We start from the raw sequence: 12,339 nt of genomic DNA on the forward strand, positions 1-12,339 counted from the left end.
AGCTGTGTGTCAGCACCATTGCCTCTGTTGTCTGGCTTATAGTTTTATTGGGGGTTGCATTTTGTACATAAGGCAGCCTTTAGTAGCAGCATTTTTATTTTCTGTGTATTTTTGCAAAATTTAGTCATCAAACTTTAAGCCTTATATTTATCAAATTGATAGAAGATTGATATCAGTTCTTTACCATATAGCTTAGAGATGGTGCGTTTGGCTTGGTTTAAAGAGGTTGTAATTGTGTGCAGACTTCTCATCCAGATTTAATCCATTAAGAAAACTGTGTCAACTTTGCACATCGTTCACAGTACACCAACCCACCGAAAGAGTAATTTCAGCTTTGCACGAGCTAGAAGAGCAACCCAACACAGTTCCCTTAATTGTCTCCATTAAATCCTGTGCACTCAGTTCTTCTCACTCGCTGAGACAGTTTGACACAAGCGTCCAACCGCACACTCTCCTGCCACATGTCCCAGCCAACCTCAACCCACAGGCAGGAAAGCGAAATAGAAATACCAGCATTACCACAGTTTTCCATATCAGGGTGGAGGAGCAGAGGACGAGAGAAGCCAAACTTAACAGAGACATGAACTCAGAAACCACAAAGAGAGCGCGAGTGTTGAGGGACAGACAAAACACAGTCCAACTGGGTCTCAATCATTTATTAGGTTCAAGAAAAAAATGTTACAGTTTGTACATAAACGACTAATCTCACTTCAAGGTGGAATTTGATTTATTAGTAAAAACCAGTGATAAGATAAAGAAAAAGAGAGAAGAGAGAGACAGAGAGAGGAATAGCAGGCTTTACTGGAGGTGATAAAACAAGCTAAACAAAAGAAGCCTTCTTCACAACAGAGGGAACTACACTTCCCATCAGCCTTCACTCAGCTAGTGTTCCCAACATGGGGCAGTTCAGTTTTATTGATGCATCATTAATACAGACATGGTGGTGAAGTTGATCAAACAATGAAAAAAAAACAACAAACAAACAAAGACGTCACACGGTAATGCTTCATTTAGTGTTTTGCATGTTTCCACAGAGCGTCTCTCATCAATGTGTGAAACTGCAGACTGGTTTCTGGTCTGACTCCTAAATGAAGTGTTACCATTAAGACACGCAAAAAAAAAAGAAAGAAAAAAAACATGGAGGACAACTTGTGCAACAGCCTGTTTTGGTCGTCCAGGTGTGTGCGTACAGACGTGTTACAGTGACAGACACGAGAGGGCAGAGCTGACAGTGGCAGAGAAAATAACACCAAGAACAAACAGTGGGGTCAGATCAGAGTGGGGTGTTGGACAGACAAACACTAACCATCAGACTGGGGGAGTTTCTTGTTTCATAATTGGATTTGATATTTTTACGAGGGGGGATACCGAGCAGTAGTTTCCTGCACTCACTCCAAACAGCTGGAGCAACATAACAGGGAAGGGGTTTAGAGTGTGTGAGGATCAGTAACATCCCTCTTTTACCGGTATCCAGGCCCTGGCTGCGTGTAGCCCTGACCATAAGGGGGGCGATTGCGGGCATATGGGTTAGCAGCTCCAGGTGGAGGGGTGCTGCCTGGAGGTGGGGTGAACCCAGGGCGGGGCTGGTACCCTGAGCCGGGTTGGGAGCTTGGCGGCATGCTGTAGTTGGCAGGCTGTGAGGCCTGGGTGGTATAGTTTTGGGGAGGGAAGGCTCCTGGTGGGTACTGCTGGGCTGCCTGAGATGGATGAGGCTGCTGCTGGCCACCCTGGAAGCCTGGAGCTGGAGCCGGAGCAGGGGCTGGAGCAGGTGCAGGAGCCTGGGAGGAGGGGGGTGGGTAGTTCTGAAACTGTTGCTGCTGTTGCTGTGGCGGCTGTGGGGGGCCGGGCTGAGGGGCTCCTGGTTGAGCACTGTATCCTGTAAAGAGAGGGGAAAAGTGACGAAAGAGCCATCTAAGATTTTATCAATCAGCTCCAAGACTGTCCCTGGTCTTACCAGAGTACTGCATGCCATACTGCTGCTGTGGTGGGGCACCTGGCTGCTGGGGCGGGTAACCACCTGGAGCCTGGTATTGCTGGTACACCTGACCTGAAGACACAGAGGTAAGACTCATCAGTGCACAAGAAACAAGAACTCAAAAACCAAAAAGAAGTTTTAGAGCAGGTTTCAGGGAAGTTTCTACCCACGAAATCAAAGAAACTGGGGCACAGCTGGGACAATGTCTGAGCTAAGTTTTGTCACTTTAGATAAAATTTTTGGTCAATTCTGAAAGGGGGATGTCTCCAATCAATAAACTAAATTTTCTGAATCATTTCTACATGTTGGAACTTTTAGACATCAGATGTCATATTCATTTAATATTCTCCTTTGTTGTATTTACACTCAGCTTTCACTGATTTCTTCTCCAACATGAGTTTGTAAATAAGCATAAATGAGCTCTCTGTACTCGCACGAGAAGCACCTGTGCATCTGCTCAGAACTGCACACAACTGCTCCACTGAAAACATCTGCAACCACTTTGATGCAACTATTTGCTGAAAAAGGTCCAGTACCCACAAATATCTCTCTCTGCTACATTACAGTGAGAATTGGCTCAGAGAGAGAGAACAGCATGCAGGTGCCTGGGTGGATATAAACACATGAGGAGACAAAAGATTTAATACTTGGATACTAAAGCTTAGAGGATAATAAGGAGACAGAAAGAACTGATTAGGGTTCAGATCTGTTCTCTGCTGTGTTTGCAGACAATTACTCTCTGTTACATGGATCCACACTGCCAACATGCAGGAAGCTGTCAGCACCATCTCTACAACTTAAATAATCTTAATGAGAAACTATAAATTGCAACTTTTACTTCCATTAAAACCTGGAGCATGAGGTTACCCGTATAAGAGCAGCTTTGTGATCAATCATCGATATAAAACTTGACAGTGATACCATTGCAAGTCTTTTTTATGTTTCCAAAACATGGAAACTTTTATCCCTTGTTATTTAAAACTCCTCAAATTTTCCAAAATTCCTCTGAATGTTCAGCAAACACGCAAACCCATGTTCTCCAGAAACCAGGCATGAGCTGTTCTCCCAAATGTCCCGCCTGGCATGAAAGTTAGGTGATGAAACTTAGAAAGCAAAGCGAGACAAAGCATAATGAGGTAAGGCGTGTGTGGGTTTGCATGTATTTAGAGTGCTGGTTAAAAACTCTGCTCTATGGGAGGACTGATACTGATATTGTGACAATTCTGAGAGGTTTTAAACAAAAAGAGGATGAGAAGTTGAAGTCTTACATCCCATTTTTAATCCAATACATTTTTTAGTTAATGAATCAGATGGTGAAAATAGATCCTCAGATTGCAGGCCCAAGTGTTAGGAGGGAGACTCTAGAATTGAAATGAAATGATATGGGGTTAAACTATGAACTAGCAAAAAGTTGAGTATGTATTTCAGAGACAGCATAAAGTTTTGTAGTTTGTCTGCATTACATCAAGTTTCACGATTCCTACTTTTTAAATTTTCTGCTCTGAAACCACAGTAATGCCAACCAACAGGAGTGTTGTCCTTATTTTACCACCCTGCCTTTGTGAACTTCATAAATCCTGGTCTGATGATTCAAACTTTCTGGATGCGTGGAGGAAGCATGCAGAGATCCAATGTATAGGTCATACGTCAAGCATTTCTTTTTGCAGTGTTCCTTTTCTGAATGTTCACATTGAAATGGCCATAAAACACAATCTACTGCACAGCTCTAAAACCTTTCATGATCTGGAACAGCTAAATATTTAGATGGGAACATCCACCCTCAATGGGTCTTTTTAAGGGCTATGAAGCGATGTGGCAACCATCTGTTAGGTCACTGACAGCACCTTCAAACTGAACACCACGGTCTTTATTGACCGAGGAGGCATGTGTGTTAAATTGGCGTCTCCACTCTGTTATCCATTATGTCTGTTGCGTAAGGCTGATGGAGTGATTCACGGCAGCTCTCTGACCTGAGGATTTTACTCCAGTGTAACGAAGAGGTCAGCTCGGGGCGCGCTGGGCGCTCACGGGACAAAGACATGACCGAGGGGGGTGGTGGAGACAGAGCTGCTTTGCTTCAGGAGGAAAAGATGTTGGAACAAAGAGACACTTGGCTGAAGCTCTGCTGACCTCTGCACATGCCTTAAGAGGGAGTCATGAGAATGAAGTTCCATTTATAAATAAATATTTCTTAACGATCACACACGTCTGCCCATCTGATAACGAGCAATGAGCTGTTGCTGCTGTATTCACGTTTCTATGTTTTCTTCGTGCACAGAAACTGACACACAGGTTGAAATCTTTAGCATCTTCTGGAAGTTGTTAGCAGCATAACTAAGTTTGCATTATGAAGGAGCTTAAGGCTTCTCTTTAAAAGGCCACACACAATGTGATGACATCAATATTAAACAATATTTCTTCTAAGTCAGACTGGAGGCTCTGAGCTGCCTTGAGACTGCTGACAAACAGGAGAGGAACATGACAACAGCTTGCATTGAGCTTCCTCCTGGACAAACAGGGCTCTTATTGAGCCCTATGGAAAGGCCCTGCAGCACTAACAAGGCCAAACCACAAACCACCAGTTAAACATAGGAAGTCATACCACATGTGAGCTAATCTTCAGGACTGCAGGTGCAGCTAGGACTTGACTATGTTACAGCTCTCACGGTGCAACAAGATGAACCTCCTCAGTTTCAACTCAGCCAAACCACAAGCTGAAAACAATCCACTCCACTTACTTCACTGTGATTAACAGTATGATAAACTTCACCTCTAAGGCTCTACCTGTCTGGATCTTTTCACAACAAAAGGAGAAATAAACCAGACACATCCATCAATAAGATACTCAGTTAAGGGCCCAGCAGACTATTTCCTCCCTCCTGAAATAGATCCCTAAGTGGTACTATGTTTAGGAAATTGAGTAAAATGAGCTTTCTTTTTTTTTGCCAACACACAACCATATCCTTTTTCCCCGTTTATCTTCATTCTTGCTTTTGGTTGGAGTCCAAAATGTCTGTGTTTGAGATCCGACAGGGGAGAGCTGTGATAATGTCTGCCAAGTGAGATAAACTCCATGGATACTCTTATTTACACTGTGTTGACTCAGATTGCAAAGCGGTAAAACTTTAGTTTCATCAGCGAGACTTGCTGCTTCTATCGAAGAGTCAAATCAGTGCACTACAGAGAATGTTAATGCTAAGCATCCGTCCTACTGTCCTGCTTGGTATCTAAAATACAGGAGGACTACACCCAGTGTGATGAAAAGAGGTCGTCATCTTGCAAAGTCACGCTTTCTCTATGAACTGTACTGTGAGTGCCTGACCACAGTTCACACAAGCCTTAACTCAAAAACAACATAGTAAAAAGCATAAAAACTACACATAAATTTCAATATGTTTTATGGTTTTTAAATATAGTCTTTTGGTTATGTGGGGGTGTTTTTTTTTCCTGGCAGCCAGGAGGAAAAAGAGGCTTTCCCTGGTTATACAGATGGAAATTAGCTTGTGGCTAAACGTGGTCACTTTTTTTTTTTTGTCTTTGTATTTTTGAAGACTCAGAACTCGTGAGACGATTGTGTTACTTTTCCTTCAATGCGTCATCTTTGTCTTTGTGATATTTTGATCTCATCTTTTGGGTTCTTAAATTCCATGTGAATTAATTTAATCCACACAGATCTTCTCATTAAAAAAGTATTATTGCAATGACTGACTTTGAAATGATGACAAAAACATGGAGTGGAGGGATATATTTCTCTCCACAACAAGAACAACTACAACAGTAACAACCAAACATTTCTGTTGACAGCTACCTGACAAAACTCAACAGGGGAAGAGTATTTAGACTGGATTTATTGGACCTGATGCTGAACTTCTCCAGACAATAAAAGGGCTTGGATTGGGTGCTTAAAACAACACATTACACTCACTCCACAGGGGGTGACAATTTTATGAGGCTCTGGTGGAGGTAATGCTGGAAAAGTATCCAATATAACAGCACCATCACCACATGAGGTGTGATTGTTTAACCACCTACAATGAATGGTCTCAAACTGGTCTTTGAGTATCATGCAGTGAGTGTGTTCACTCTCAGATTTGTGTGTATTTGTCATTTCCTTGGCATACACACTTGTATGGGGATATAACTCACCATCCATGCTTGTTGGAGGTCCCTGCTGTACTCCAGGATAGGGGGCCTGAGGTTGTGGGGGCACTCCTGGCTGAGGGGCTGCAGACGAGGAGGAGTTGATGCTGTCAGGGGTTCCTGAGCGCTCCTCTGGAGCCACAGCTGGGGGAGCTGCTCAGATAGCACAAAGGGAGACACAGGGGGAAGTTTTTTTTCTTCAGATGACAGCCAACAAACTGACGCACAATGAATAATAGACTTAATCCCTGCTGCTGTTTGGTGTGTGTTTTATGATGAGCTGTACCTGGGGCCTGGTCTTCACTCAGGCCGAAAGCAGAGATGACATTCTTGCTGACCTCATCCTGGTTTTTTAACGGGTCGAAGGCTGACATACTGGCTGCACTGACTGGAGTGACCTGTTTTGCTGCGGGGTCTGCGGCCACCACTTTGCCTTCACGTCCATCCACTGATTCTAGAAACACAGACACAGGAACAGTTTGAGAGCCAGCAGAGACAAAGACAGAATGAGGAGAGATGTTGAAGTGAAAATAACACCTGTTTAGCGATGTATGAGGTCAGTTAGCAAACTAAAGACACATGCAGCAGCTTTGATTACAGTTATGATGGGTGTTTAGTCAGACTGAAAAAAATTGTGTGGGTGTGCACATCCACATCAACCAGAAAATCCAGTGTGTTTCATAAAAGAAGTTTTTTTTTGTGAGTGCAATAATATAAATCAGAAATAAATTGTGGGTGGGATTGCTTACCACTGTCGGGTGCTGTTGCAGCCACACCAGGCTCCGTGGGGGGCTCCAGGCTGTCCAGGAGGTTGTTGACTTTATTCCTGAGCTCAATGAGCTCCCTGCGCAGGTACTTCACCTGACTGGACTCCAAAGGCCGCGGCTGACCATTAACTGTAGATAATAGAGATGAAGATAGATGACACAAGAATAATTTAGTTCGTTGATTGTTGATGTTCTTGCTTCATCTCTGCACAGCTGACTCTACTTCAGCGTTTGACCTCAAGGAGGTTGATGGATAGAGCTCGGCTCGAGATGGCTTTTACAGAAGAAAACAATCTGTACCATTATTAATGGGGTATTTTCCTGCATTACTGAATCTGGATCTCATTAGTTGCACTCATTTCCCACTTGAGGCAATGTTTTCTTGAACTTGAACTTCTTGTTCACGTAGATCTTGGACTGGATCTGGGTTATGGTCGTGAGTTTTTAGGAATATCTAGGTCAGGCGGCAAAGAAATGTGTCAGCAACGCGGCAGATAACCAAACCACAAGCAGGAAAATCTAAACAGGACGGTAGAGGAATGACAGCATGTGAGCTTTACACTGAAGCATAGAGATTTTAGTGAAAAACACACTCTGTTTTTTATACATTAGAAACACTTTACAAGTAAACTACTAACAAGCAAATTAAACAGCATATTCCAAAAGAAGAACACTGATCTGAATTTTGCACTCCATTGATCTGGAAAATCTCTTGATTCTGCAATGAGTATGTGTGTGTTATGAATAATGATCTGCCTCAATTGTTTTGGCTCCACACTGTAAATACCTGGGATTATAGGGATCATCTATCACATGGTTGCCTCCGCAGAGCTTTTCATAATAGCAGAAAAAGTGAGAGCTTCATCCTCACACCCTGCCAGCCGGGTATTGAACAAATGATAGAGCCCAGTAATGCTGGGCAGGCAGGAAACTGGTTTGTCCTTGGGCAAAGATACTTAACCCCAGAGCTGTTCCCGCTGGCTGTGCCAGCAGAGTGTGAATGGGACTGTTAATACTGATGAGCGTTCCACATAGCAGCCTCTGTGTAAGAATGTGGTGTGAGTGGGTGGATCTGACATGTAATATAACGTGTTGAGGAATGAAGTTTCTATCACGACAGAGTAGACTTGAAACCTTGGACTGCTTCATGTGTATTTATCTACAGGTTTCCTCTGTTTGAGAGGATAACACTAAACAGAGCTGCAGGGGTCATGAGGCTCTGTGCTTAGACACAAGATTCCAGCTACTCTAACTCGCTGTGGATCTTCACATGTGTTTCGAAAGTATCATTTCCACGTGAGGTCGTGGCACGTAACGATGAGCCAGGGCTCAGGTTTTTTTGGAAGGATATCCAATTTCTTTTTATTTTCAAGAAGAACAATCTTGCAGCCTTTTCAGCTAATAATAGCAGCAACAAGATGACAGCCTGACTGGAAGCAGAGCACAGGGAACAACATCATGTTGTCATTATGGACTCAAGAGTGAGCATGTGTTGCTGTTATTTTAACTTTGTGTGAGCTGTTTGGAGATTTCAGATCCTGTTTAGATTATTGAATTTGTAAGGGAGGAGGCCTTGGTGTGCGATGGTTTGAAGAATACTGTTTTTCCAGCTGATAGTTTTGATATTATTTCAGATCTGAGACTCAATATCTTCAAGTTTGATTTGACTTGACTTCAGTGCATCACAAAGCAAAACAAAATGTCATAACTGAATGCCAGAAACTTGTTAAATTAATCAAATATTTAATAATCACTGTATGACTTTCTTCTCATCTTGCCTTTCTGCTTAAAGTCCCTGAATTCTGGTACAAAAGCCTTTTTTTCAGTGTTGCAGCACATAAAAAAGGCCACCACCAAAAGTGTAAGGGTAAGGCTAACTGCTCCGGAAAATGGATAAACCTTGTGTGGCCTACACCCAAAGTCACATAGCTCCAGGACTCCTGAATGGAGGAACAGAGGACCATGCTGGACCAGAGAGTGCTTTTGTGAAAGTATCCCTGTACCAGCTGTCACTTCCTTTCTTTACTAAACCAGTGCATAGGAACACAAAAGTTTCAGCCTGAGCTAGTCCAAAGTTGGAGCAGAGAATTTTTATTTTTCCAAAGATGAGCTGTGGTAGGATGCGCTACACTTAAGCTGGGCTGCCCTCCAGTGACCATTTGCTGTAACAGCGGTGGGAATTATCTCGGACTGTGACTTATAATGATGTCATCATCACATGATTTGGGCATATTCTGCATGTCTATGTATGTGTAAGTCAGGGAAAATCTTACCAAACAAAGTGAGTTTGAGTATTCTACTGCACTGAATGGCGAAGGAGAGGTCAGAGCTATCAAAGATAGTGATGAGGTCGTCATCTACAAAAAGGGGGAGAGAAACCACAAGATTCACTATCAATAACATTCATCAAAGATAATAAAGATAATTTCTGGCAAAAGAGCCTGATTCTTGACTTGCCTTCATCCTTGTACTTAATAGTAACCTCGTCACTACTCTGCAGCTTCCCCCTGAAGACACGCTGCATCATCAGCACCAGCTCATCGTAGGTGATGTCTTCATTGTGGATAGGGATGCGTCTGATGTCATCGCCCAACTGGGCTTTAATGATCAGCTTCCCGCTCAGATCCAGCTGGCCGTTCATGGTGGCGTCCGACTTCTTCTGCTCCCACCACTGAACAGGAACAAAGAAGAAGTTTCGAAAACAACCAGTTTATTAGCAAGCCTTGTCACTAAAGGCTATTCTGAACCTATTTCAAATTTGGTCATGTAACCACTCTGTTAAATACATCCATCTTTGTGGTAGAGCACTATTGCTCATGTATGAAGAACTGCATCAATACATATTCATTACAACTGTCATATTTAGACCTCAGGAACCTACTTTCATATTAGTAGGTCAGAGGGTCAGGGAGGCATTTATGGTTAAAATAAGCTTGCTACATTAACAGGAACAACATGAAAATATTTGATTTGAAACATCACTGGTGAATCTTTTACTGCCTCCCTGCAAGACACTAAAATTTCAGCGAGTCACTTAATTCTTTATACAAATCAGGACTTTTCCTGTGGAGTCAAAAGTCAGTCAGTTTTACCTGAACCACAGAGTCTAAGGGTCAAACATAACTCAGTGAGGTGGCACAGACTGTTCCCTTGTCAGACTTTGACCCAAAATATCAATCAACTTGATAAGATGATAAAAGCTTTCAAGGTTCAGTGAATCTCTGGTGATGATGATTATTATATGCTTTTAAGTAATGATTTATGCTGCTATGTTATCCCAAATGTACAATGTGCAATCCATATGTAAACAACTTTAACAATCCAATATTTCCCATTTGTACTGTCTGCAAAATGAGTATGGGACCTTTTATGAACCTTTTAATTGTTTTATGTATTGTGTTTATATCCAACTCATGGGTGTGATTAGATACATATTTTCAAGGCATGCCACCTTCTTTATATGTTTTAAAAGTAGTAGAAACTCAAATATTTTAAATGTATTGTATGTCAAAGGATACCTAGTAGTCTGTAGCACTTTAACGTATCTCTATGATCGTGTCAGCCCACCAGCAGTTGGATTAACTATGACGTTACAGCTGATGTTTTAGGCCTGACCATCTACAACAGAGTGGATTTAATTCCAGAGATGCTCCGGCTTTGGCTCTGCCAGATGAATAATTGGCTGGATGCTAGGGATTGTGTGGTAGCTAGCCTTTAGCATGCACTTATAGTTAATGGAGACAACAACGAGCTGATTTACACCAAACTGGCCCTACTATATTAACAATTAGGGCAACTGATTTACACGAGTAATACGACATTGTGTAAAGGCGAGTGTAGTGAATAATAGTAAAACACGCTCAAACGCAGAGTCATCTGTCAGCGGCCCAAAACGAGCAAACTAATGCCTTAAAACGTTTACTGGGCAATTTAATGTACAAACAACAGTGTGCTTCCATGCTGAAGAAATCAACAAAAGTATGTGTTCTCCTGTTAAATTATACGAATCCGCCAGCTTTCATTTCACTTATCAGCATTCAGACGTCTAAAGCAGTTTTCTGCGTTACCGGTAACGTAAACATCATCTGGATCTGCACTCCTGAGTGACACATAAGTTTCTTAGGGTAAAAAACACTCTACTGTGTGTTTTTTGATCCAGAGCAGATTGGATAATTGCACATTTAATAGCTAACTTCCTTTGAAACGATAAGTACCGACTCCTGTACAGGCGAGCTAGCCTAGCGTTAGCTCACTACGTAGTGAACCCAGCATAAATGGCGAGCTAACAAGCTAAACACTTAGCAACAGATTACTAAACAAGGAGGGAGCAGACGTTAAGCATGAATCACACTGTCATTGGAGCACAAAGAAAGTTAAGGTCTATTTTTACCTAAATCAGACGACTTGACCCCGCTGTAATTCACAGTTTCTCCCAAACCGTGAGAGTAACTCTGTTAGCTAGCCTAGCTTCACCAGCATCAGGAAGTGTCTTCCAAACTGTCAACGTCAAACAGTACGTGGCACTCATTGTGCGCAGGCGCGGATTAGCCGGGACAAAGTGCGAGGTGATTGACTCACCTCAGAGTAAAGACAATTAAATCAAATGTAAAGTTTAAGAGTAGTCCTTAGACTGACCTTGTGACTATCACAAGAATGTGCTGCAGACCAAAATTGCAAGAATAAGACGTTTCAAAATAAGCACCTCATAACGGTGGAATTTCAAAATAAAAGCGCAGTCACTTGAAAAATTAAAAAGAAGAAGAAGAAAAGAAAAACCACTATTGCAAGTAAAATAAAACACAAATTAAACTTGAATTTATCGGATGTTATGTGTAGTATTATTGACCAAGTAAGCAAATATTTTGTACAAAGGCAAGACTGTTGTGTTTCATCTGACATTTTTTCAATAAAATGAATTTAAAGAAAAAACCCAAATATAAGGAAGTCTTATAACTGCAACAAACATAAAGAGTATTAATCTTACATTATTTTAACCAATCGAATTTCTGCAAAATGTATGTATTTCTTTTCTATGTCCTCGTTTCCACCTGGTGGTGAGCGAATGTAAGGTGCTTTGCCTTTAAAATTGAGTGTACATCAAAAAGTGTGTCTGCTCACGAGTCCACTTTCTGCTTCACTTTCTTCACACTTATGAGTTCGTGTTATCTACTTTTATATTTTTCAGCGGCACAAAGCCGGATACAAACCATGAGGCAAACGAAACACTGGTCAGACCTCAGGACCTAAGGTTCAAATATATCATCATCTTGCATCATAATCAAACAGCAACTTTTTTATTCATTCTTTAGATACTTTACTTTCCAGATTGTCTTTGCTGACTATGTAACTGTTACCAGCAGACCACTGAAGCATCCAGTCCTGATGTCCGTCAGCTTTAGCCCCTGTTATGCTTGAAGCAAATCTCAAGGCCAGGCTGAAACTTGAGAAGCTAAAGTG

The 12,339-nt window shown here is 42.0% G+C and overlaps 1 protein-coding gene across 1 annotated transcript; it reads right to left on the reverse strand.

Moving 5' to 3' along the window:
- Nucleotides 1–641: 641 nt before the first annotated feature.
- On the reverse strand, nt 642–11,435 carry tfg (trafficking from ER to golgi regulator). Its single transcript, XM_074694134.1, has 8 exons — nt 11,273–11,435; nt 9,340–9,553; nt 9,156–9,239; nt 6,865–7,011; nt 6,402–6,569; nt 6,122–6,268; nt 1,955–2,047; nt 642–1,876 (listed from the first exon to the last, which is right to left on the reverse strand). Exons 2-8 carry the CDS (start codon nt 9,521–9,523, stop codon nt 1,461–1,463), a joined length of 1,239 nt encoding a protein of 412 aa, XP_074550235.1. The 5' UTR covers nt 9,524–9,553; nt 11,273–11,435; the 3' UTR covers nt 642–1,460.
- Between the last annotated feature and the right edge of the window lie 904 nt (nt 11,436–12,339).

The sequence above is a fragment of the Halichoeres trimaculatus genome, unplaced genomic scaffold (genome assembly GCF_033239565.1).
Source record: "Halichoeres trimaculatus isolate MK-OKI-2021-1 unplaced genomic scaffold, fHalTri1.1 fHalTri1_scaffold_19, whole genome shotgun sequence".
Taxonomy (NCBI): Eukaryota; Metazoa; Chordata; class Actinopteri; order Labriformes; family Labridae; genus Halichoeres; species Halichoeres trimaculatus.